Below are 27475 nucleotides of genomic sequence, written 5' to 3' on the forward strand. Positions count from 1 at the left end.
GGGGATAAGCGGGGAAGCGATACCACAAATACCGAGGACAAGTTTTGATTGGATAATCAAACTGGAAGGTCAGAAACATCGTCGCCTTGGTGGGAGTTGTTGGAGAGAGTGAGAGGGCGGACCTTGGCCTCATCTTCATTATCATCGTCGTCTGGGTCATTGGTAGCGACATTAACACAAGAAAAGCGCTCGAGAGACGAGAAGAACGCGGAGATCACGGTGGCGCTAACCCAGTTAGCTACCTGATTGAGGTTCTCCATGGATACGATGGCGGTGGTGTTTGTGGGGGCGTTGTTGTTGTTTTCCATTGTGTATGATCTGATAATTTCAGTAATGGAATGAAATTCGTTGTTTGGGAAAGGAATTTGGAAAGGCTAAACCTAATTGTATGAAGCGCATAGACGGTAGGGATCCGACATGCAGTGTCAAAAGGGAGGGGTTCGGTTGTGATTTGTGAACACAAAGAAATATGTTTTCCTTTTTCGGTCTCAATATTCTCAGCGCCTTAATCTCTGCTGTAATTACCATTAGTTAAATTAATTACTTCACCTATTATCAGAAAAAGTATAATAAAATACCATATAATTTTATTAATTTTTTATTTTAATTATGTAATTTAATATTATATTAAAATAATATTTATAATATAAATTTAATATAAAATTTAAACATTTATTAATAATACGAATATATTATTTTAATATAAAAATAAATTACAAATTATAAAATAGACTGCAAATATTAAAATGAAAAATGGGTATAATCAGTTTTTTTTTTTTTTTTTTAACTTTCCCCTTAATGTTATCTCCGTTTTTATTGGTGCTTTTTACTATCACTCTCTTCTTATTATGCTTATTCTCAGCCATATGTTATGATTTTGCTCTATTTTTTTTTTATAGTGGTTATTAACAAAAAAAAAATTATTTTGTTAAAAAATGAAGACCTCATATCCTTTATTTTTTATTATAAATTCTTTAAAAAAAATTCATGATTATTTTCTTCATGAATTTTATAAAATTTTATATTTCATGATACACATTGTATAGATAAATCGATTTATCTTGTAACTAATCCTTTCCAAAAAAAAAAAAAAACTGAAGAAGGATCACTTCATGAAAAATTAAATCATACTATCATAATGTTTTTTTATAAATAATCATTAAAATATCATTTTTTAAATTAATAACAATAAATTAATTAATTACATTTAGCAATAAAATATAAATATTATTATTCTTATTTATTACTTACTTAAAAATAATACTTCTATATTAATTTTGTAACAAAAATGTATATATATTTATATTTAAAATGCCCCCGTAAGTAGATTTTCTAAAAATAATATTATGAAATTAATTTTTAAAATTAAAATATCAGAGTCAACTATTGGCATATTGGTTGCCGACCAAGACAAGGTCGAGGGGTGACTTCCTTGTCGAAATGCTGCGTTTGTAGAACTGACTTAACCCCCAAAAAAAAAGTTGGCGAAATTAAATAATTAAAAGAAAATGTACTTTTTGATATATTATTTTCTAAATTTTAAAAAGAGACCACTGAATCTACTTGAACACAAATCGATTACCATCCTTTATTTCTTGACATTTTAAGCAAATAACAAAAACTTAGTTACTTTTTAGAAAAATATTTTCCACTCTACAAAACAAACAGATCCTTAACCTTACAAAATTTCCTTTTGGAGAATGGCGAAACAGCTTCAAGAATCGAAGCGATTTTAGAAACTTCTGTTTCAATGATCAATTTTTGAGACACGATTCATTCTTCAGCTTCCACTCTGAAGACATTTCTGATTTGGAGTTGGGATTTATTCAATTCCCAATAATTTGCGATATATTGCAGCATAAAAGCAAGCTTTAGGAAGTTAAAATACCGACTCCAATCATGTGGTACCCGGATACCTATGCCAAACGGCAGGATAGAAAAGCTCATTCTTGTATAAGAAAAAGAAAAAGAAAAACTAATGCACCCAATGACGATGACGAGCACAAACTCAAAACTGCTACACCGCAGGAAGTGGTCATCTTATGTAATTTGCAGCAGCAATCAATCTATATTTCTTCTTGCCAACTGCAGCAAGAATAACTACGAAAGGACAAAATGTGTTTTAAGAGGATTGGAGTATCTTCTTATAATCCTGGAATGTTCCATGAAATGGTGCCACTCTTCCTTGTGAAACCACCCATAGCTCCTCTACACTTCCAGATATTAGATGCTCATCGTGACTAACCTGAAAGCAACAATGATACCAATTGCTTGAATTTGATTATTACTTTGAGAAATTGAATCAGAAAATGGAAATGATTCAGGACAACAGGTACAATACCATAAGAATGCCTCCTTGGAACAAGACCAGGCCTTGGATTAATGCCTCCACTGCATCCAAGTCCTACATTTTAACGTGTGTCCGTGTGTCAAAAAGCAGTTGAATTTCTTTTCAATATTTTTCTTTTCTACATTTGGTCTACATAGACCAAGACACAATATGCATGGAGGGATCCACTTATTAATACACGGGTCCCACATGTTTACATCCCAGAAATTTTCAATTGGAGAATTTATATAATGAACTGGTGACTCCATACAGGTTGGCCTAAATGAAATTGCAATCCAACAACGGATAGACAAATATGTGCGAGTTGGATCCCGTGGATTAGTAACTACTTAACAGTGCGTCCTTATCAGCCAAAAACACACAAAAATGTTTGATTTCAACAATATGAGATTTTGCTAAATAAGCATTCGCATTAAGGAAAGTAACATGTTAAGAGTTGTACCTACAAAAGATATATGCAAAGTTTCTAATTCTATCTATCAAAAGAAAGCTTCATTAAACAAAGATATAATTAGGTAAAGCACAAGCTCAAATGTTATATGCCATGTTTGAAATCTGTTTCTCCAGTTTAATTAGTGGAAGTTGCAGAGTAACGCAGTTTGCATTAAAAAAACATCATCCTTGAGAGTCATCCCATCAATTTTAAAATAATATAACTTGCCAAATAATAAAATGAAAACTAAAAGCAAAAGTTCAGAACAGACCTTAGCTGTCTTGCCCCAGCAAAAAACAATGTCTGGTGTAAGCGAAAAAATTTGAAGTGGAAGAGGAGAAGATGACTTACAAGATGGTTGGATGGCTCATCCAACAATATTATGTGTGGTTTCTTGAAAGTTATCTTTGCAAAAGCAACCCTGCTTTTCTGACCACCTAATATATAAGCAGTTACAAACACATGTAAAGCAAAGATCTCAGAAAAGCTTCATCCAAGAGCAATAAGAAGTCACAACTGAGATTGGCTCTACATAGCACCCAAACAATATGTGATTTGCATATTCATCATGGTAAGCATTTAACTAAAGTCACACAACCAAACAACCAACCAACCAACAAAGAAACCACCTTGAAAATTCCAGCGGATCAATTTAATCTTCAGCCTACAATATAAATAATGCACAACAATGAGTAAAAGAATGTACCAGATAATGTGTACATTGGTTGAAGTGCCAAATTTCCCGTTACACCAAAAGAACCCAAGTGAGCTCGTAGTTTTTGTTCAGGCACCCCCTAAAAAGAGGCATGCAAAGCAGATAAGGAACAAAGAAAGGTCCAAACACCTGAGGACCTCATTTCTCATAACCACTCACCAAACAGCTTGCTCAATATCCTCATTAAACCATGGATTGAGAGGAAATTTTAGGAAATAAATGTTCAGGGAAAATCATGATAAAAATTGTAATTGGTAAAATTAAGGACTCACTGGGAAGCAGCGCATCATATATAAAAGGGGATTGGAGGATAGGTCAAGTCCATCAACATGGTGCTGGCTAAACACAGCAATGCGAACCTTCATACATAAGAATACAAGTCCCCATCAGATTCACGTGTAGAAAGCGAACTTCCAGTCGTCAATAGTACTATAACTGGCATAGCACAATCTTTATAAAGAAAATTGATAAACAAAGCAGTAGCCCACAAAAAAAAAGAGGAGGAAAATTTCCATATCACCAAACAGTGTAAACAGGATGCTTTTTTCTGTTCTCAAGTTCCCCCCATTGGAAAGAGACAAAGTTCTATAATTGAGACATTATCTGGAAGAACAAACTCTCATAGATGTATGATGGAGGTTTTAGTATTAATGGCAAATTGATATTCAAAAAGTGGAATCACAAGGAAAAAGCAAGACACCTTAGCTGAACGAAAGATCGTGCCAGAGCTTGGTTGTAGTTCTCCAGCTATTAATTTAAGAATCGTTGATTTCCCAATGCCATTTGGCCCAACCACTATATAAATGAGGAAAAACAGCATATCAGATTATTGCCGACTATGCCTAGTATAAGTTAATACATTAATTGCTCTAATTCTTATATGTTAGACATTAATACATTTATGGACACTGTACAGGCTGGACAACAGAATATTTAATATAAAGAAAAACATGCTCACTTGCAATGCGGCTGTCCAGATCAATCCCAAAATTCAGGTTCTTAAATAATAAGGGCCCCCCAGGATAACCAAATGATGCATCGCTGCAATCACATTCAATGAACATAAGCTCTTGATCCTAGTCAAACACAGCAATATTAAGCAGAAGTAAAAGTAACATTTTTAAATTTGAATCAAATGAAGTAATTTAGTAAGGCCATTCCTTCAAATAAATGAAACATGAAGCATGGGACTTGAAGTTGCAGTGATTTAAAAAGCAACAAATTGCAAGCAATGCATTCCACCTTTATTATTAAGAATTCCATGAGCAACACGTAAGAGTAAATTCAAATTCTGCCACACAAGCTGCAAATCAAACCTGAAGCTTATTATAGGGGGACCTGGTCTATCATCTGGAGTAGGAAACTCAAATTTGTAGCTGCACAATAAAAAATAAAAAAAAGAAGCAGATTAAGTAGACAGAGGTAAACTAAAAGAAAAAGTTCTGTCAAATATAAAATCAATATGAGTTAGCCAGAGCGATATGTGAGAGCAATACATACTCTGGATCATTAACAATTTCATCTACATGACCCATTCGCTCCAGTGCCTGTTTAGGTCCAGCAAAAGAATGTAGATCAATCAAATTAAAAGAAATCTTCAATTCGAGGTCATCTGCCATAAAATATTAAGCACCTTGATTCGTGATTGGACAAGGGATGCCCTCTTTGCATTATAACGAAATTTGTCAATAAAGGCCTGCATGAAGAAAGAATAACATTTGCAAGTTAAAAATAAGATATATAATTCAGAAATCCTAGAATGATTATGTTGCATGCTAATTTTCAAAAGAGCACTAAGCATAGGGAAAGAAAAAGAAAAGGGAAGGCTAAGTTGAGGAGATCATAAGATAGTAAATTATCAGTATATTGCAGATATGACATCATGAAACGACATTCACATTACTGTAATTTTTAGGACCTGATAACTGAAATGATGACCGAGTCTAATTAGTGGACCAAAAGAATGAAAAGCGCGCAAACAGGTATCTTGAACAACCACAACAGAAAAGGGAGAAAAGCATCATGTAAAGCTTCATGCAGAATCAATTTATGGAAAATGCACTTCATGAAAGTAAAATATGATTCACGTGTGTTCAAGAATAAAAGTTGTCAAACTTTATCTTAATTCCTCAATGCTAAATTGCCATACAAATACAAAGTAACATAAAAAAGGGATACAGAAAGAGAAGTGAAAGCATATATATCTATATATTGCTGGTTTGAGATGAAGACCTGCATATGAGCTCTTGATCGTTCATTTGCCTCCAATGCTTTCTGTTGGTTCTTAATTTGCTCCTCTCGCGTCCTCTCAAATGTATCATAATTACCCTTGTAAGCAGTCAACTTTTGTTGATGTAAATGGAGAATGTCTGTGACCACCTGAGACAACAAACCTAAGTTTTACAGAAAGAGAAGGCAAAGGATATCATGGCAACCCATAAATACTAAATAAGCAGCATGAGTTTTACCAAGTTCAAGAATTCTCTAGCATGAGAAACAACGATAAATGTTTTTGGCCATTTCATCAGGTAAGTTTCCAGCCATAACACAGCATGAAGATCAAGATGGTTCTGCAGAAAAAGATCACAAAATTATAAATCAAATCCTACTAAATAAGAATAAAGAATTATAAATCAAATCCTAATAAATAAAATAAATTTCTCAAACAGCAAAATGTATCACGCACTGTAGGTTCATCAAGTAGCAATAAATCAGGCTCTATAAAAAGAGCACGAGCAAGTGCTATTCTCATTCGCCATCCCCCAGAAAAAGTTTTAGTGGCCTTCTTCTGCATTTCCGGAGAGAAACTGAGGCCCTGCAAATGTTAAAGGAATGGTGAGAATATATGAAAATGAGGTGATCTGTTTTCAATGGGTCATACTGAATAACTCGAACCAGATGATTACAGGCTTTTGGAATTGTAGCAGGTATTTCTTCGCCATTCATAAGGTCACTTTTTTATTAAAAAAAATTCAGATAATCCTCATATTCCCCTTATTTTCATCATCAGCAATCCAAAGCTTTTTTTTATAGACTACTGCTTCTACTATTCTTTTAGTTCCAGGATTCCAGCATGAGTTAGAGGTCTACAACAACCAAGCACCATCACTGCAAGAAAGAAAGAGCAGAGAACTGACCGCAAGAATGGAAGCAGCACGTGCTTCTGCAGAATATGCATCAATGAACTCAAGCCTTTTGTATATTTCCTCGAGCCTTTGTGAGATACCATCTTTTTCAATTGCACCATTCTGATCCCCTTTGTGATTTCCATTTTCTCCCTCAAATTCAAATTCTCTCTTCAGGAAAATCTCAATATGTCAGCAAGAGTAAAAGGACTGATCATGTCAAGCACACTAAATAAATTGTGACCATAGCCTTCTTGAAAATGAAAGTTACAATCTCACCTGCTGTGCAAGCAGACGAGCTTCTTCTTGTAAAAGCTGGGTTCTCTCAATATCAGTGTTCAGAACACATTGCAAAGCTGTTGTATCATCACCAACCACTTCTTGCTCAACATGTAAGATTTGGCAATTTGCAGGAATACCATCAATAGCATGCATAGCCATGTGCCTGAGGAAAGTTGTTTTGCCAGTACCATTTCTTCCGACAAGGCCTGACAAGCAAAACATATTATCAAGTTGATAACTATGAGAAACCCTATTTAACAGAAATTATTTTTCCTTCTTATTTTCTTTAATTTCTCTTTTTCTTTTTCACCTTTTCTATTTTTGACACTAGTGCAAACTACCTTACATGGAAAATGAGAGAAAACAAACCATAATGCCTTCCAAAAGAAAGCGTAATTGAACCATCTACAATGAGATCACGGCCACCCACTGAGATATTGAAGTTCTCCATATGGATATCCTTCACAGCTGGCCCACTAGCAACATCATGATTCACACATACAACAGGCATGCCGGCTCTAACTGCTTCCATTTCTGCTAGATGCATTTGATATTGTGCCTGTTGAATTAGAAAGAGTCAAACGTGAAAAAGATGCAAACCAAAGTAAACATTATGATCATATATTATACACAGAGTGAGCTGTCAACACAGCTTAATATCTGATAGGAATTCCCAAAATTAAAATAAAACAAAACAAAATTATGTGAAGCATAAGTTTAGAAGCAGCACCTTGTACAATAAACATAGTAAAATAAAAGATGAGTATTGTCATGTGTCATTGCCTTGCTTGCTATTGTAGTATCACAATTTTAGGATGAGATCATTTTTACCTCTCTTTGGCGCTCATCCTTTCTCTTTCTCCTTTCTAGCTTTGCACGGTCACGCTCAGACAGCACAGGACCATCCATCACCTCAGGCTTCTTCTTTGGAACCTCCTCATCCATTCCATCATTCATTCTTAAGGGTGTTGTAAGGCTCCGAACTGTTGGTTTTGCTTTCGCTAACCCATGCTTCCCAAATTTTTCAGATAGCTTACTGCAAACCTATCATAAATTCCAAAACTATGACAAAGGGGAAATGAAGAGTAAACCCGACAGTCACCATATTAAATTTAGGCCAAACCTAACTCACTCCAAAAAAAAAACCAACTCAAAGGAGAGGAGTGCCTAAAGCTATAACCCTGTCCCAAACCAATGTAAATGAAACAGCCGGACTCGAACTGGCCCAAATAACTTTTGGACCCACTTTCCACTTGGCCCAAAATGGTTAATCCAAGTTATTTAGTAGTTCTGTGCTAGCTATCATATACAATTCAATTTCCTTCAAATCTTCCGATGTGGGACGGATTTGCACAGCAAATCCGCAAGCAAGCAGCTGAAGCTGCTGACTATCACACTCGGTCCCGCTAAATGTTTGCGACGTCCTCGTCGCAACTGAATCTATGACAATTGCTAACCAGGACCGAACCCTCGGGTATTGTGGTTCGCTAGTACCTCGGGCGGCTCCACCTCGGGTATTGTGGTTCCCTTGCAGCTGAATCTATGCAAGCAAGCAGCTGAAGCTGCTGACTATGACAGTAAATATTTAAGTGAGACCCAATATGGGATGGAGGCTCTAATAGCATGTTAAATTCGAATCAATCCTAACACACCCAGAAACTACCCCAAAAGCTAGCTCAGGGTTAAAAGTGCCAAAATCCCTTTCCAAACATCCAAACAGATGTGTGATTCAACACACCACATAAATTACATATGTGTATCCACTTCTTGCAAAATAAGGGACTATATTGAAATATGTTATCATAAATTACATATGTATCCACTTCTTTGTAAAACAAAGGCCTATATTGAAATATGTTATCCATGAGTGTATAGCTTAATAAACGTTTTTCCCAATTCCTGCAAGAAGAAGCAAGTGAAGCACTGGATTCCTATTAATATCAGCAATATTACTCCCCAATTCTAATGGTTTACATTTCTCCAAATATTCTCAGCCACCAAATAAGTAAAAAGAAAATGCTTTGTTATTTAACTTAGCTAAGGCCAAAGACACAGCAACTAGGTCTCTAATAAGCTAACTAACACGAAGCACGCAATTTGGTATCCCTTATCTTTCTCTATATAATATGGTGGCTACCCACCAACAAAAAGACTAATGAAATCAATCGTATAGTAGCTGAACATGCCGTTTCTATATTGAATAGCAAAACCAAACAAATGCAGAAAGCAATAATTGCAAGCTCCTTACCTGACGGCACTCAGCGAAGTCGGAGACGCAGCCAGCACCGACTAGCAGTTCACCTACAGCTTCAAAGGCACCCTCACCTTCCTCGCCGAAATCGAAGTCATCATCGGCGAGGACGTTGACGATGTAGTCGATGATCGGCTGATCCACATCCTGGATTCGGCGGCCGAGCACCTCGTGCACCACTGAGCTGGCCACTTCAGTCATGGCCAAATCCTCAAAACAAAGAAGAAATTTTGCAAAGACGGATAGTAGGTAAAGTTACTTCCAGAGAGCGGATGCACGCCGTCCAATGACGGATCGGGAGCGTTTTGGTAACTTGGGCAATCGATAATCCACTCCCACCTTATGAAATATAGAACCAGAAGACAGAGGCTAATCTGATGTTGCGGGCCGAATTCTTTTGAGGATTTGGGCTTAATACTGTTGGGAGAAGGGCTGCATAACATTCTTCTACTTGGCCATTTGCTAAGGAATCCGGTTCAGGCCTCTTTCTTAATGGGCTTGGACTGACACTTCATGAACCAGAGGGCAAAACAATTCCCCATTGTGTTGTCAAAGTTCACGTCACTACTCACATGTAGAAGTGTATTTGTTATGTGTTGACTACGATATCAACGGATAGTTTTCTTGCGAAAATTAAACTACTCAACTTGAATTCGATTTAAATTATAAATTTATTTTCAATTTAATTAAAAATTAATATAAATTATTTAAATTTATTTCAAATTTAATTATTATCTGAATAAATTTGAATTCATTTAATTTTATATATTTTAATTAATAATTTATAATAAAAATATTTTTTTATCAATAATTTTCATTTAAAAATTTAATATTTTCAAAAAACATTTAAATTTTAATTTTTAAATAAAAGCATATAAATTTTTTTATAAATATTATGATAAAATATATATTTTTATATTAAATTGATTATTTATATAAACGGATCCAAAGAATGGATACATCATAAATAAAATTCAAACTCGAGCCCAAACTCGTTATGAGTATTATTTTTCAAATCTGAATCCATTTTAAACCCGATTATAATTATTTAAATCTATACTATTAGAATTCAATGAGATCGGATACCTAAAAATGCCATCCCTAGTGTTGATGCTCTTGATAGAGTATTTGAGAATGTGAACTCATGAATCTTTTTTTATTGACTCAAGGTCACACTATTCTCTCTATATTAGTGGCTCCTACAGATATTCTTAATTTGTATTGCTTTCCAAAATTTCTTTGGCAAAGAACTTAAACTCTTTTTATTCGGTCTAAATTAAAAAAAAAGAAATTTGTGATTATTGCATAATCGATTCTTTTGCATGATTTAGTATTGTGTGGAATTAAAATTTTTTCCTTGTGTTTCCTTTGCTTGCACAAGTAGAAACATTAGAGCATGTTCGTCTTCTTTGTTCCTATGCCATCCGATTTATTAGTCCTTACTCTAATAAATCGGATATTGTGGGATTTTCAAGCTTTTCAGTATGGTAGAAGAATCTTTGAGACTCTTTTTAGAATAAACCACGCTGTTCAATTATTATACAGATTATTTCTCTCACTCTCTATAATATATATATATATATGGAAGACACATAATAAAAAAATATTTAAATGTATTCCTCCATATTCCTTTGCCACTTCATCTAGTATTACTCTAAGCCACTTGGAACTTTAGCAATATGATGTTTTTGACACTCCTTCATCCTGCACTTCTCAGCGCTCTCTTTGACACGAGGTCTGGTTACTTTCTCTTAATGGGATCTTGAAATTTAATACTTGAGGCTCTCCAATTAGTTTTGGTTAGAGACTAATGATCACTTATGTAATACCCGGCTCGTTCAGGCATCGGAAATCCTACCGTCAGGTGGAATCTCGGATGTCGGAGTCGTTTTGCGGGGCATTGCACGGGACACTAAAGGTTTTACAAGGTTTTAGCAAGGTTATGTTTTAAGTGTTTTCCGGTTTTGAAAGGCAAGGGAATGAGTTTTGACGAGACAAGACCAAGGAGGCAGAATGCAGGTTCGGCCGCCGAAGGTCATGTTCGGCCGCCGAAAGTGCTATAGGTTCGGCTCCCGAAACTTCACGTTAGGCCGCCGAACGTTGCATGGTTTTGCATGCAGTTTCGGCAGCCGAAGGAAGGGCGGTTGGCCACCTATTTAAGCCCCGTTGACTGGCCATGGAGGGTGCTGGAAGCTCTCTTTGTGGTCAAGGTGGGGTTTAGGTTCTCCTTGGATGTTTTTATGATGTTTTCCTCTAAATGGCAAGGTTTTTATGAGTTTTCACTTGGGTTTGAAGGTTTTGAGTCAAAAGAGGAAGTTGTGGAGCTTGAAGCTTGAGGAGCTTGGTTTCTCCATGTTTTGAAGCTAGGATCGCACCAGCCAAGAGGTAAGTGTTGATCCGTATGTTTTATAGTGTTTTCAGTAAGTTTTATGGAGGGAAAGGGAAGAGTTGCATGGTGAGGTGTACAAGGAGGTTTTTGAGGGTTTTTATGCATGAGTATGTTTATGTGTTATGGGTGTTGTTTGTTGGGGTGTTTAGGTAGTTTTGGACCCCTTTGTGCATATAGTTGAGTATATGCTTGTTATGTGTGTTGAGATGCATGTTGAGTGAGGTTTGGGGGAGGTTGTGCGTGAGGTGAGCTAGGTTCTGCCTAACTGGAGAACCCAGCTTCGGCCGCCGAAAGAGGGTTCGGCCGCCGAACGTGTTTTGGTTCATATGATTGGACCTATAGGACAGTGTTTAAAAGGTTAAGTCTGGTAGTTTTAAAGACAAGTTTTAAAAAGTAATAGTCCAGTCGGATCATGTATGGGATTTTAACAGGTACACAGAGTTCATAGCAGGCTTACTACGGGTCCCGGCGGCCTTAAGCCGATCTGGATCCTAGTGCCGAGCAGTTTGGGCCGTTACAAAGAGGGTACCGGTTTCCGGGCTGTTACAACTTATTTGTTTTATAAATGTAGATACCTCTTGTTTTAGCATCAACTGATTTTACTCGTTCGCATTCTTCAAACATTATAGCAATTCTGACTACTATTACAGTTATACATTCTCATTACTTAGTCTCGCTTTTAAATAGTACAACAGAGTAAAAGATTTGCTGACATTGTAGCCAAATCTTGTTTGAGTAATATTTTGCCATGTGATTGGTTAGTGGTTACTCCTTCAGAGTTCACTCTTCTTTTGTAAATCTTGCTACTTTCTTTTGAGCAGTCATGTAATACATTAATTTGCAAATAAAATAAAATGATAATCATAATAATCATGCAAAAATAAAACATAGAAATGTTTGAAAGAAGTTGTATGCGATTAAACGAATGACATATTGTTTCGAAATAGAAGCAAGTACCGAATCATAAAGGCTCTTAATACTCTTCTATGTACTTTAATATTATTGAATCCTACAAGAATAGCATGTCCATTAAATTGGTGAGTTAGATTTGATCCAAATTTAATATGACATCAGGGCTAATGTAGTGTATTCAATCCCATATCGATTTGGAATAGGACTATTATTTATATGTACAGCTATAAATAACAATGTGTTTATTTATGTAGAAGTATTATTTACATATACAGCTATAAATAATAATGTGTTTGCACTCCGAGGTTTAGCATGATGGAAAGTGTATCCTTGTAGTCTTGTGAGAGGTCAAAGGTTCGACTCCCCACCCCTATTTCAAAAAAAAAAAAATAATAATGTGTTTATTGTGTTTATTTATGTAGGAGTATTATTAAATATACAACTATAAATAATAACGTGTTTATTGTGTTTATTTATATAAGAGTATTATTTATATGTACAACTATAAACAACAACAACGTGTTTATTGAGTTTTTTCTATGTCTACAAATGCTAGTGTAAACTCAAAAATCTTATTCAAGTTGCGGTCCTTACCACTACGGAAGTTCATTGTGTGGTTGTAGCTCTTCGTATATATATTCAACGGGAAGTATCAAGAAGCAGGATATTTGGGCATTTCAAGCAAAGAAGGTTTTTACTTTGTCATTAATTATTATTTTTTTAAATAAATATTCAAAATATTTTTTTAATATTTAATAAAATTTAATATTTTGAAAATGAATATAATTAAAAAATCAATAAAATAAAAAATAAAAATGGATAAAAATTATAAAATAAAAAGAGTATAAAATAAATTTTTATAAAAAATAAAAAATTATTATAATTAAATTTCTCATTTATTTTCATTGATTGAAATATATATTTAATGATATTGGTGGATCAAGCCATGGAAACAGAAAGATCAGTTAGTGGATTACCAAGTCAATAATGATCACACAAACCATGTGGTGCAATAGGAATAGGGTTAGTTGTTGGATCTAATAAAAATGGACGCTCTCATTTCTTATTATTAACATTTTAAAATTATTTATTTTCAAATGTATCATGATCCTTCAATGAATGAAATTAATTTCATTCACAAAAGCTAATAAGAATATTTCTCCAACCATATACAGATATAAATAATAAACATCTGCAAAGCTAAAATACGTTGGCCAATATATCCAAACTGTTTTCCTTCATAAATACACTATAACCCATTGATACTGGAGTTTCTTTTTTTAATACTGTAAAGTCTCGGGTTGGCTTCTCGTTAGGTTAATTTACACTGGACTAACACAGATCTCAAGGCAAGGTATTAATAAACAGTACTGATGAATAATAAAAACAACAAACTTGTTATTATTATTTTTATTGACATATTTTACTTTACACGTGACTATTTTTGAGTTATCTTAATGACAACTAAATTTTCAAATATCATCAACAGACTAATAAAAATTACATAGCTGTGTTACAGTATTAGTGCTACTTAACCCATGATTCTCATCTCTTCTCCTTTTCTTCCTTTGCTGCTGTCACCTGCTGTGCAAAGTTCAATCTTCTCTTCTTCTTCTTCTTCTTCTTCTTCTTCTATTCCTTTCTTGCTGTCACCTGCTGTTTAAACATACGGCTATATTCGTTTTCTTTTTGTGTCACTTGCGGTGTACTACCAAAATAAGAGTAAGAGTAAGATGTCAATTTTGCATTTATTTTCATGTTACATGTTATGTTTATGCTCAGTTGTTTTATTGTTCACTTTCAAGATTTAGAGATGAGGCTGTTGAAAGTAGCAACCTGTAATCTGAACCAGTGGTCAATGGATTTTGACTATAATTTGAACAACATAAAGGACTCCATAGCTAAGGCTAAAGAAGCTGGTGCAGTTATTAGACTCGGTCCTGAGCTTGAAATCACCGGTTATGGCTGTGAAGATCATTTCTTGGAACTTGATACTGTCACTCATTCGTAAGTTGTTTCTTCTATATTCTTATTTTTGCAAAGAGAGCCCATGAGTCCACAGGGTTGTGGAAATGCATTTCTTATATGTGTGCTATTGTTCTTGGTGAAAGATTTGAGCATTTGAACTGATGATCTTGATAATCATGCAAAAATGGCAGATGGGAATGCTTGAAAGAAATTCTTGTTGGTGATTGGACGGATGGAATATTATGCAGCATAGGAATGCCAGTTATCAAGGGATCAGCACGTTACAATTGCCAAGTTTTATGTATGAACAGAAAGATTATAATGATACGCCCAAAGATGAGACTTGCAGAGGGCGACAATTCCATGGAGCCTCGATGGTTCAAGCCATGGAAACAGAAAGATCAGTTAGTGGATTACCAACTCCCCATTGAAATTACAGAGGCAACATCCCAGAAATCAGTACCTTTTGGATATGGATACATTCAATTTCTAGACACGTAAGGAACAGTGATTTGTTTTAATTGATATGCTTACAGATATAGTAAGGTAATATCAGATTTGTATTTTGTGTCCCCTGTTAGATCTGTTGCTGCCGAAGTTTGCAAAGAGCTGTTTACCCCTTTCCCTCCTCATGATGATCTAGCACTCAATGGAGTTGAAGTTTTCATGAACGCGAGTGCAAGCATTCACCAAGTGGGAAAGGCACTAGATTTTCGTTTCCGTGCTTTGATAGGTGTTACTCGCAGCCTTGGCGGAGTCTACATGTACAGCAATCAGCGAGGATGTGATGGTGGTCGCCTTTACTACGGTACACATTATACAGAGCTATGCCTTTTGTTTGAGATGAAAAGTTTTCTCTAAATTCTCTTGTTTGGACATCAAATGAGTGAGAGGAAGGAGGAGGAATTTCATTCCTTAAATCCTTATTTGAGTATGCTTTTTGAATGTTGTTGTAAATAGTTGTCTATTGCAGATGGATGCTCTTGTGTTCTTGTAAATGGAGAAGTGGTGTCTCTAGGCTCACAGTTTTCCTTAAAGGATGTTGAGGTTGTGGTTTCCCAAGTGGATTTGGATGCGGTATGCTATGCTTAAATATCTATACTTTGAAAACACTATCAATGGATTTTAGAATTTGGATAGGTGTAGACTCGAAATGAATGGGGATAATTAGAATTGTTTGAAGTGAAAAATCATAAAGCATCAACATCTAGCATTTCAAAACCTACCATTTTTATGTCCACTAGTCTATTGCTTAATGGCAGGTTGCTGCTAAAAGGGGCTCTTTAAGTATTTTTCGACAAGAAGCAAGTGGTGAGACCAGAGTACCATCAATAGCAGCACCATACAAACTCTGTCAACCTTTTAACCTGCAAAGGCCCATTTCTAGCCCTATGAAGGTTTGTTGCAATGCACTACTAGTTTGGGACAGTTTAGTTGAGTTGATCAATCTTTTCTCGTTTTTAATTATTCTGACGCTTGTGAATCAACTATCCAAGTTTGCTGAACTGGTCTTGATTATTACTCGTAGATCAGTCCTTACTCTCCTGAGGAGGAACTAGCTTTAGGCCCTGCTTGCTGGCTGTGGGACTACTTAAGAAGAAGTGAAGCTTCTGGATTTTTGCTTCCTCTATCTGGTGGAGCTGGTAGTTCTTCTGTGGCTGCTATTGTTGGTAGCATGTGCCAGCTTGTTGTGAAAGGTCAGCTCTATGAAGTTCATGTATTTTTTTATTAATCTAACCCTGGTCCTTTTTTCTTTTCATTCCTATCAACTTTATTAATCAAGAGGCATATGTTTCTTTATGCTATAAATTATTTTTTACTGTGAGGAGGTGGAGCAGATGATAGTTATCATGTTATTCTTTGCTAGTGGCAGACATGTGATGGCTGTCTCCCAAGTAAATAAATGATAAAGAAATTTCTATTGTCCCACATAGATGCAAGTCCTAAGAAACTATCATTGAATTCAAAATATTGAATTAGATTGCGAATTTCGGTTCTCAATAGTTCTAGCAAAGGCATTAAACTGATAATTTTGAATTTATCTCTGTGAAGTATTATAGAGTTCATTTGCATGCAGTAGAGACACTGGAAAGCTCTGTCACATTGTAGGAATTTGGAAAATTTATTCTTGCAATCTTATGGTTGGTAATCAATGGTTAATAGCTTGCAGAGATAGCAAACGGGGATGAACAAGTCAAAGCTGATGCAGTTCGAATTGGATGTTATACCAATGGACAATTTCCCACAGACAGCAAAGAATTTGCAAAGCGCATATTTTATACTGTATTCATGGGCTCTGAAAACAGGTTGGCAGGCATATGCAGACAAGAATATACTTGATGAACACATTGTTTGACATGACATTACAGAAAAGGTTCCATTTTTTGCAGTTCTGAATCTACGAGACGACGGGCAAAGGTTCTGGCAGATGAGGTTGGTTCGTGGCATTTAGATGTTTCAATAGACATTGTTGTTTCTGCACTGTTATCAGTCATTCAAGCGCTTATAGGCAAGCAAACACTAAATAAGGTAAAAGAAATTATCATATTGGCTTTAGAAGCTTTTTCTGCTGTCCTCTGATTATATTGAAGTTCTCAAGCAACGTGCCATCTGCCATCGTCGCTGGTTGAATTATAGTAAACACTATCTTTCTAGCTTTTGTTAATATGTTTTGCTTTTTCACAGGTAGATGGGGGCTCTGATGTTGAGAATCGAGGGTTACGGAACATTCAAGCACGAATCAGGATGGTACTAGCACTAACCTTAGCCTCAGTCTTGCCATGGGTTCACAAGAAATCAGGGTTTCATCTTGTTTTGAGCAGCTCTAATATGGACAAAGAATTAAGTGGGCAACTAACAAAGGTACTCATTTATCTTATTCAGTAAATTTGATTTCTCCATCATTTTGATCAACTCCAGATGGATTCTTGTTTTAAACTAGTGTCTTGGTACTCCCAGTTATGTTGTTAACTTGTTATACTTGGGTAGATCTTCTCCTTTTAATGTAGATGTGACCAATGCATCTTTTAATCTGTCCTAAATATTTCCTAAGCAGAGTTCACTTTTTATTTGATTTGCAGTATGGCTGTAGCTCAGCTGATATAAATCCAATCGGAAGCGTCAACAAACAGGATATTCAGGCATTTCTGAGATGGGCTGCCACCAATCTTGGTTACTCATCCTTGGCAGATATTGACGCAGCTCTACCAACTGTCAGTAAAATTCCTGTTGTGATTTGCATAATCAATCGCCCATTTGCTAATCATAAAACTACATTTTGCATAAAACAGCTTGATGATCCTGAAAGGGGAACAATTGAAGAACTTTCTGCCTATGGGAAATGGAGAAAAAATTTCCGATGTGGTCCAGTATCAATGTTTAAGGTGGCGTGCCTTTTTGCCCTTTGTCTCTGAAAGGCCCATGGCATTCAAAGACTTGTGCTGTTCTTAATAAATATACAATGCTTGTTACAGAATCTCTGCCACCAATGGGGTTCGACATTAACACCAGCTGAGGTTGCTAATAAAGTGAAGAAATTCTTCGAGTGCTACTCCCTTAATCGGCACAAAATGACAGTGTTAACACCTTTTTATCATGCTCAGGTATTTCAAAGTCGAACGTCAACTTTCAGAGACTTGTGTTCTTATTCAATAAACTCGTACTTACAACCATCCAATGGCTTGCAGAGTTACTCACCAGATGATAACAGATGTGATCTTCGTCAATTTCTCTACAATAAAAGATGGTCCTATCAATTCCGTAAGATTGATGAAATTGTTCAGGACTTGGATGGTGATAAAGTTGGCATCACGCAATCAAGTAACTAGGAAGACATTTGAGCTTCTTCTGGCTGATCACAGGACTGTTTTGTGGCAGCAGGCTAATAGGGCATTATTAAACCGACCTTTTGTAGGAAACAAAAGCTTGCCCACAGCTTCTTGGGCTTTTTGCCCATTTAAGGGTCGAGGAGAAAATAATTTATCAATTTAGGGTCAGATAGAAAATTTTTATAAATTTGGAGTTGGAGACGCCTACGCCTGTTAGAATATTTTTTTTTTCAAATATATGTGCTGGCCGACGTTGCGCCAAGACAAAGTTTATATATATATATATATTTTTATTTTTTAATATAAATATATTATAATAATATATATGTATTATATTAATTTAATAATATTATTTATACTAACAAATATTTTTTATAATTTTTAATATACAATATTTAATATATTTTATTATTAATATTTAAATAAAAATTATTGATGCTATATAATTCTACTATTATAAAATTAATATTATATTACAATTAAATATATAAAAATAATTTGGTGATATCATACATATTTATCTGATAATATAATTTTTTTAATTATTTTTTATAATATATTTTATTATTTTTAACATATTAATATAATAATATTAATACTGTGATTAAATATTATATTTACACAATCACATAATAATGTCATATTTAAATTTAAAAATAATTATCAATTTAATTAATAATAAGTATAGAAGTACTATTTTAATATATTGTTATAATAATAATATAATTAAATAATAGTCGTTATAAATTTACTTATGTGTAGTTATTATATTTTATATATTTTATTATTTTTAATATATAAAAATACTATAAAGTAAATGCATAAAAATATATTAATATAATTAAATATATTTTAAGCATAAAATATTAATATATTTTATTATTAATATTGAAATAAAAAATATTATTAATACTATATAATTTTAATGTTATAAAATAATATTATTTTATGATTAAATATATACCACTACATAATAATATTATAAAATTAATATTATTATGTGATTAGACGTATAAAATTAATATTATTATGTGATTAGACGTATACAGTGATATAAGAGCAATTTATTAAAATGTAAATTTAATTTTATAATTTTAAATATTTATATTAATTAATTAATTAATTTTTTTAATTATTTAATTAAGTGATTTTATACATATGTTTAATAACAAAATAATATTTTAATTTTAAATATTTTTTATATAATTTTTTTATCAAATTTTATAATATTTTTATATATTAAAAATAATAAAATATAATAATTATGTATTAATAAATTTATAATTAATAAATAAATTTATAATTGATATTATTTAATTATAATATTATTATAATAATATATTAAAATTAATAAAATATATTATAAAAAATTTATTATCATAAAAATATAATATAAATAAAATTATTAAATTAATATAATATAAATATATTATTATAATATATTAATAATTAAAACATTAAATAATGTTCTGACAGTTGCATCATGCTATTTAAATTAATAATTTTTTTAATTCATCCCAAATTAATAAAAAGTCCGGATTATTTTTTTATGTACTTCACAAAGTTTGTGTCACAAATATGTCTTTTTTTTTAATTTACTTTATGGATACGTTTTATCTTTCTTGGTAATGTTTTCGATCTCTTTTCTTATTAGATTTTTATTTTTTTATTTTCAATGAAAATATTCCATGATAAAAGAAAGAGAAGAAGCTGATAGAACAATAGTTAATGCCGAGTTTGACACGTTTCAACCTTCCAAAACGTGTCAAAAAAGCCCAAATCTTCTTCTGGCCAAACCCGCCCAAGGGTCCGGGAACCAGATTTCAAACACCGTTAAAATCAAATTAAATCAAATGCAGGGTCTCAAAATTTTCCTATATAACGCTTTGGAAGTCCCTCCAAAATTCCCAATATCGGATGCAATTCTAACGATTCCAAGCAAACAAGGCCACTGATTTTCTCTTCCTACACGCTGAGGCCTACCGCCCACCATATAGCCCTCAAATTTCGTATCCGCAGCCAAAAATCGCCATTTCTAAGGAGTAGAAGATGAGGCTGTTGAGGGTAGCTACCTGTAACTTGAACCAGTGGGCGATGGACTTCGACTGCAACTTAAAGAACATTAAGGACTCCATTGCTAAGGCCAAAGAAGCTGGTGCCGTTATTAGACTCGGACCTGAGCTTGAAATCACTGGCTATGGATGTGAAGATCACTTCTTGGAGCTCGATACTGTCACTCACGCGTAAGTCAATTAAGCAATAATTCTCAATGGATAATTATGTATTATGTTTGATTAGGGTCATTTTGACTGCAGATGGGATTGCTTGAAAGAAATTCTGCTCGGGGATTGGACAGATGGGATATTGTGCAGCTTCGGGATGCCTGTTATTATGGGATCAGAACGTTACAACTGTCAAGTTTTGTGTTTGAACAGGCAAATTATAATGATACGCCCGAAAATGTGGCTTGCTAATGATGGTAATTACAGGGAGCTTCGATGGTTCACTGCGTGGAAGCACAATGATCAGCTTGTGAACTTTCATCTCCCAAATGAAGTTTCAAAGGCTATAAATCAGGATTCAGTGCCTTTTGGTTATGCTTTCATTCAGTTTTTAGATACGTAAGCAATAAAGATTATCTTGAGAATCTCTTTCTTGTTTTTCCTATTTTCATATGCTGATGGCTGCTTAGCAAGAAGTTACTGTCATTTCTGTTCTTAGAGCTGTTGCTGCTGAAGTTTGTGAAGAACTTTTCACCCCTATCCCTCCTCATGCTGAGCTTGCCCTTAATGGGGTTGAAGTATTTATGAATGCGAGTGGGAGTCACCACCAATTGAGGAAGCTTGATCTACGTCTTCGTGCTTTTATAGGTGCTACTCATACCCGAGGAGGAGTTTACATGTACAGTAATCACCAAGGATGCGATGGTGGCCGCCTTTATTATGGTATATAAATGCTCTTAATTGGGCATATATTTATTTCATGTTGTTGATCTTCTGCTTATCTCAAAATTCTACAACACATTGTCGATCAAGCATTACATCCTTGTTGTTTTTTGGTTTGCTGCCATTTATTGCCTTCAGTAACTATCCTTTTGTTAAATGCATCAGCATGTTAACAGTATCTTTGTTGTAGATGGATGTTCTTGCATTGTTGTAAATGGAGAAGTGGTTGCTCAAGGATCACAATTTTCTTTAAGGGATGTTGAGGTCGTAGTTGCCCAATTAGATCTGGATGCGGTATGCTATATGCTACTTGAGAGCTTGCTTTCTCTAAAGATCTTGCAGCATAAAACTGTCAATGAAATTTTCTGGATGCAATTTTGTAACATTTGAGACTTATCACTGTAATATTTTCATGATTGATATTAAGATTTGGCTGTAATACATCTGGTCTCTTGTTTGATGGCAGGTTGCTAGCCTAAGAGGATCTATAAGTAGTTTTCAAGAACAAGCAAGTTGCAAAACCAGAGTATTATCAATAGCAGTGCCGTACAATCTCTGTCAGCCCTTTAACCTTCAAATGTCTCTTTCCAGTCCCCTTAAGGTTTGTTCTTGATGCAACATTGCTAAATCAAGATTACTTGATGCCGCACCCAAAATGTTTTGCTACTATGTTCTCTACATTTCTTAGTCAAGTTTGTTTTTGAAACTACTGTCCTTATCATGCCTTCCAATGTAATTTTTGAAAATTATAAAATTTCTTCCTTTTTTTTTCTCATCTATTCTTCTGAGTTAGCATTGGCTGATGCTTTAGGAATGACACGGCTCACAGTTTTTGGTCCTTCCTACTGCAAACCCATTTAAAAAGATAAGAACTTGGCTTTAGTGCTAACTTAAAATTTCTGTAAAAAAGATTGTTTGCAATAGAACACAGAGGCCACACTACTCTTTATTTGCTTGATATAGTAAGACCAACTACAGAAACTGATCATGTATATAACGTCTTGAAGCCTTCACAGAAATGTACTGTTTGACAGTAGAAGAATCAATTTTTAAAAGTACTGTAATCTTGAATAATTTTTAGTTCCCTTGTATGTGGAAATTATTATGTTCAACAATCCTTCATTTACACCAACCAATAAAATAGTAATTATAGCATTTGTAAGTCAACAATCAAAGTGTGGTAAAATAACCTATGATTTATGATCTGTAGATCAACTATCATTCTCCTGAAGAGGAAATAGCCTTTGGCCCTGGTTGCTGGCTCTGGGACTATCTGCGAAGAAGTGGAGCTTCTGGATTTCTGCTTCCTCTTTCTGGCGGAGCAGATAGCTCCTCTGTGGCTGCTATTGTTGGCTGCATGTGCCAACTTGTTGTTAAAGGTCAGTTGTATAAAGTTAATGTTTTGGTTAAGTGTCCTAGTACTGAATCTTAATTTCTGGAGTTTTCAACCTAGGAGCAACTTATAAATCTAGGGGCTTGCATTGCATTGCATTGAGTTTTCAACCTAGGAGCAATGCTATGGCCAAGATAAACTGAACTAAGGGCTAGATAGTAATTGATTACAAGCACTGAACTCAGAAGCCAAGTCAACTAGCAGGCAGAACAGATCCTTGTAGCTAATCCAAACTAATGGATGGTCCTTGAAAGTAGGGGACCAGTGAGGGAGAATTTGGAAGGGATAATAGGAGGAATGATTCAGAAAAACTCTTGGGTCCAGTTTTAGTAACTTAGAATAAAGTCTTGGCTTTCTGGTGAAGCTGATAAGAGCCTTGAATTTATTGTTTGTGAGGCTGCTACAGGAGTACCAAACTACCAATTAATGCAGAGATAGAAAGGCTTATTCCTATTCTATGATCTTCAATTATGAATCTCATCATTATTATTCATTGGCTGGCCTAATGACTTGTAGAGATTGCAAATGGGGATGAACAAGTCAAAGCTGATGCAATACGAATTGGACATTACACCAATGGGCAATTTCCTACCGACAGCAAAGAATTTGCAAAGCGCATATTTTATACTGTATTTATGGGGTCTGAGAACAGGTTGGTACATGCATACAGATATTTTGCATTTCTTCCTTTTATATTATTTTTTGGTTTTTTAAGACGTGCAGTATATTTCACATTTCTTCCTTCTATATTATTTTGTGGTTTTTTTAGACTTGCATTCAAATTAGGAATATCATAGTTATCAAAATAGTATCAGAGACAACCACACAACTTTTTAATTATTTGTATTATACTTGTATTGCTAAATGAAGAACTTCTCTGGTTTTACATTGTTTGCAATGTGCTGATGACATTAATTAATTGTGGTTTTTTTGCATTTCTGATGACAGTATATTTCACATTTCTTCCTTCTATATTATTTTGTGGTGTTTTTAGACTTGCATTCAAATTAGGAATATCATAGTTATCAAAATAGTATCAGAGACAACCACACAACTTTTTAATTATTTGTATTATACTTGTGTTGCTAAATGAAGAACTTCTCTGGTTTTATATTGTTTGCAATGTGCTGATGACATTAATTTGCAGTAAAAGAATTTGTTTTCTGCAGTTCTGAAGCTACAAGACAGCGGGCAAAGGTTCTAGCAGATGAGATTGGTTCATGGCACCTTGATGTGTCAATAGATGGTGTTATTTCTACATTGCTATCCTTGTTTCAAACTCTAACTGGAAAGCGGCCCCGTTATAAGGTAAAAATCTTTATAGATCATCCCTCAGTTCATTATTCTCTCCAACCCAATCCACATTTTAAAGTTCTTTCAGAGCTTATGCTTCAAGAGCTTCTCTATGAGCTTATGGTTCTTTAAGCATTAGTTAGCTTGATTGGAGGTTATTACTTTTTTAGTCATTGTTTTCATGCTTTTGCTTCTAATTGTGTATAGCTTATGGTTCTTATGTGTGTATACTGCATCATCCACTGATTATTCATTTCATCAAAGAAGTCTTAAACATAGGAACATTGTTTTCAAACTTCTCTTTCTGAGAACTAAAACCTTTTATTTTTCCTTTTTTTTTTTTGTTATGGTGTTTCAATCATTGCCATGGTTGCCTGATTTAGGGTGAGCTCATCATTCATCAACCTTTGCATTGAAGTTTTTTATTATTTTTTTTCCACAGATAGATGGTGGCTCCAACACTGAGAATCTGGGGTTGCAGAATATTCAAGCTCGGATCAGAATGGTGCTAGCATTTATGTTAGCCTCACTCTTGCCTTGGGCTCATAATAAAACAGGATTTTATCTTGTTTTGGGTAGCTCTAATGTGGATGAAGGATTGCGTGGTTACCTGACAAAGGTAGTACCCAATTTAATAATTGAATAATTTTCAGTTGTTTTTTGGTTCGAAGCCAAATTGCTTTTCTTTGTTAGCAAACTTGGTCACTTTATTTCTAACGCACATATTGATGGATATAATTCACAAATATTTTTAACCATTTAAATGTCTTATGTTGCCTCAAATATCTTGTTCAATTTTTCTAAGTTGTTTAAAAAAAAATTAGTAGGTTTAATTTTACTTGTGATCACTAAACAGATCAATAAAATATTATACAGCCATTAGCCCCGAATTTGTATCAACAAAATACTAAAGTTTGATTTTGTTTCAGTAGAGTCAGTATTGTCACTGTTCATAGAAATGTAAATAAAAATGTTGTGTTGACAAAGTACTAAATCGATATTTAATTTTTGGAATATTAAAGAAAAATACTTGATCATGTAAAGATCTAGCAGTCATGATCTTAAACAAAATCAAAGATAAGTGATTTTGTTGATACAAATTGAAGCTTAACGACATTATAGATGAGTTACCATGGATGAAAAATTGAAAATAAGCCGAATTGGTTGGGCATTGATTTTTTCTGGCTGATCATGATATTATTTTTGATGCAATCAATAGTTAATTTGCAACAATTTCTGATAAGAATTTACTTTTATTTATTTATTTTTCCAGTATGATTGTAGCTCGGCTGATATAAATCCAATTGGAAGTATTAGCAAGCAGGATCTTCGATCATTTCTGCGATGGGCTGCCATCCATCTTGGTTACTCATCCTTGGCAGAAGTTGAAGCAGCACCTCCAACTGCTGAATTGGAGCCTATACGTTCGAACTACAGTCAGGTACTGGTTATCCTCAACTATTTTGCTGTGTCAAGAATCATTATCTGCCCATTCCCTTTCCCTTGTTTGCTCTTTTCTTTGTAGTCCGACCATACAAAACTCCCTTGCTATTTAAAAAATTTTACTTGTTTATAGGGTATTCTCTGCATCTGCATATTTATCAGGCTCAAATTTTATGTTCAATACCAAATGATGGCTGAACTTCCTTGGTAGCCAGCATATACGAGGTTAAATGGACAATTTAGCTAGATGGTGTGATTACTTTCACACATGCTGCTAGTCTTATTCACCATCATTTTTCAAATAGGGGGAAATCAATGGCAGTTGGATTATTCCTTTGTCCTTCAACAGCCAAAATTCTCCCTTCCATCCATCCCTTCATATATATATATATATATGTATATCATCTTACTGGAATTGGCTAATGTGGCAATTTATTCACTCCAGAAGCATCATTTTTTAGTCAAGGAGTAATTGTAGCTCTAATACTGTATGCTGCATTGAACAGCTTGATGAAGTTGACATGGGAATGACATATGAGGAACTCTCAGTTTATGGAAGGTTGCGAAAAATTTTCCGCTGTGGACCGGTGTCAATGTTTGAGGTGTGGTTCTGAGCTTACCATGTTTCATGAATGGCTTATTGTGCTAAAAATCTCACTTTGATGGGTATAATGGTGACTTACAGAATCTTTGCTACAAATGGGGTTCAAGATTAACTCCATTAGAGGTGGCTAATAAAGTGAAACACTTCTTCAAGTACTATTCCATTAATCGCCACAAAATGACCGTCTTAACACCTTCCTATCATGCTGAGGTATTTCAATGTCAAAGAGAGTATTTAATGTTTCATTTATCAAAATCTTTGCTCAAAGAATTTACACCTGTTATTGTTTGCAGAGTTATTCACCAGAGGATAATAGGTTTGATCTTCGTCAGTTTCTGTACAATGCGAGATGGCCCTATCAATTCCGTAAGATTGATGAAATTGTTGAGGAATTAGATGGGCACAAAGTTGCTCTCAAATCAGATGACAAGGAAAAACTGGGAGCTTCTTCAAACGGGGTAGGGATGGGGGTTGTAGCCGCAGGCTCAGGTGATCCCAAAGCTGGCCTTCAATTTTGAAGAGCGAGGTAGTAGCTTTCATCACAGCTAATAATCTGCAAAAAAAAAAATGGTTTGCAGCATTTCATTCAAAAAGAAAATGTGATGAAATTAGTGTCCATCTTGATTTTTTAAATCAAAGGCATACAACATAGTTTTCTTGCCACTATTCGACTATCTAAGCCAAACCCAACTTTCTTCTTTTTCAACGTTTCGGGCATTTTGATAAACTATCAATTTCAGCAGTGTATTTCACTGTTGTAAAAAACCGGACTGGCCTGTCAGGCTGACCCGGTAAATTGCTGATGCGTGTATAAAATCAGCAGGCCTTTTTTTTTTTAGTGAATATTAATAAGAAGATGATTTGAAAATAAATAATATATAATTCCATGATCTGATTTATTTATAATTTTGACATTTTATTATCTAAGATTTAAACTATTGAATCAATGAATTGTTATAAGTTTATAAATTTTCAGAAATAAAAATTTATAATATTTATAAATGATATGTTTATTTTTTATAGTTAATATTTTATAATATTATATTAATTATTTATAACAATATTATTATTTCATTTTATAGTAATTAAAAATTCTAGCGTATATCTATAATCTAATGAATATTGAAAATTTGATTCTAAAAATGCAAAAAAAAAATATTAAATTTATTATATTAATAAATGTAAGTTAATTAAGACGTATTTGATTTTTAGTGATCCATTAATCAAATTATTGCCCCAGTAATTAAATGAATGGCATTCCGGATTTCATAAATGTGCTATGATTATGAACTATAAACGGGACTTTCAATTTAGATCTGCCAAATGTTTAATTTAAAAACTAAATATAATATTTGAAAAATCAGTCGAGCAGTTTCACCGAAATGATTTCTTTTACAATAATAATAATTTCATTTTTGTTTTTAGAAAAAAGTTGCTTGATTTTGTATAATACTTTTATGTAAATGCCTATAATTAATATAGGACTTTACTCAAAACAAAGGAACAATTACAATTACTTTGTTATGTGAATAATTCATACTTCAC

The 27475-nt window shown here is 34.0% G+C and overlaps 3 protein-coding genes across 6 annotated transcripts; 2 read left to right on the plus strand and 1 right to left on the minus strand.

The window, feature by feature from the left end:
* Nucleotides 1–1808: 1808 nt before the first annotated feature.
* LOC110609139 (ABC transporter F family member 3) lies at nucleotides 1809–9499 on the minus strand. 2 transcript variants are annotated; one of them, XM_021748499.2, is made up of 18 exons: nucleotides 9154–9498; nucleotides 7737–7949; nucleotides 7275–7464; nucleotides 6903–7111; nucleotides 6636–6794; nucleotides 6185–6313; nucleotides 5967–6068; nucleotides 5731–5877; nucleotides 5132–5194; nucleotides 4999–5045; nucleotides 4815–4874; nucleotides 4457–4539; nucleotides 4199–4293; nucleotides 3771–3857; nucleotides 3490–3577; nucleotides 3135–3220; nucleotides 2342–2404; nucleotides 1809–2245 (listed from the first exon to the last, which is right to left on the minus strand). In XM_021748499.2, the coding sequence occupies exons 1-18, from the start codon at nucleotides 9355–9357 to the stop codon at nucleotides 2123–2125; spliced, it is 2148 nt and encodes a 715-aa protein (XP_021604191.1). In that variant the 5' UTR covers nucleotides 9358–9498; the 3' UTR covers nucleotides 1809–2122. The 2 variants fall into 2 exon arrangements, with proteins under 2 accessions (XP_021604191.1, XP_021604192.1); XM_021748500.2 differs by lacking the exon at nucleotides 7737–7949 and having other exon boundaries at nucleotides 9154–9499.
* A 4466-nt stretch (nucleotides 9500–13965) lies between these two features.
* Nucleotides 13966–18514, plus strand: LOC110608555 (glutamine-dependent NAD(+) synthetase). 3 transcript variants are annotated; one of them, XM_021747813.2, is made up of 14 exons: nucleotides 13966–14179; nucleotides 14263–14464; nucleotides 14617–14922; nucleotides 15007–15233; nucleotides 15399–15502; nucleotides 15688–15822; nucleotides 15954–16122; nucleotides 16596–16731; nucleotides 16816–16954; nucleotides 17111–17287; nucleotides 17506–17637; nucleotides 17716–17808; nucleotides 17899–18027; nucleotides 18112–18514. In XM_021747813.2, exons 2-14 carry the CDS (start codon nucleotides 14271–14273, stop codon nucleotides 18250–18252), a joined length of 2082 nt encoding a protein of 693 aa, XP_021603505.1. In that variant the 5' UTR covers nucleotides 13966–14179; nucleotides 14263–14270; the 3' UTR covers nucleotides 18253–18514. The 3 variants fall into 3 exon arrangements, with proteins under 3 accessions (XP_021603505.1, XP_021603503.1, XP_021603504.1); XM_021747811.2 differs by having other exon boundaries at nucleotides 17506–17808; XM_021747812.2 differs by having other exon boundaries at nucleotides 14269–14464; nucleotides 17506–17808.
* Nucleotides 18515–20114: 1600 nt separating this feature from the next.
* Nucleotides 20115–26593, plus strand: LOC110609637 (glutamine-dependent NAD(+) synthetase). Its single transcript, XM_021749373.2, has 13 exons — nucleotides 20115–20495; nucleotides 20568–20873; nucleotides 20974–21197; nucleotides 21388–21491; nucleotides 21664–21798; nucleotides 22408–22576; nucleotides 23107–23242; nucleotides 23760–23898; nucleotides 24326–24502; nucleotides 25157–25324; nucleotides 25833–25928; nucleotides 26012–26140; nucleotides 26224–26593. Exons 1-13 carry the CDS (start codon nucleotides 20302–20304, stop codon nucleotides 26446–26448), a joined length of 2202 nt encoding a protein of 733 aa, XP_021605065.1. The 5' UTR covers nucleotides 20115–20301; the 3' UTR covers nucleotides 26449–26593.
* Nucleotides 26594–27475: the final 882 nt, after the last annotated feature.

This window comes from Manihot esculenta, chromosome 2 (genome assembly GCF_001659605.2).
Source record: "Manihot esculenta cultivar AM560-2 chromosome 2, M.esculenta_v8, whole genome shotgun sequence".
NCBI classification, from domain to species: Eukaryota; Viridiplantae; Streptophyta; class Magnoliopsida; order Malpighiales; family Euphorbiaceae; genus Manihot; species Manihot esculenta.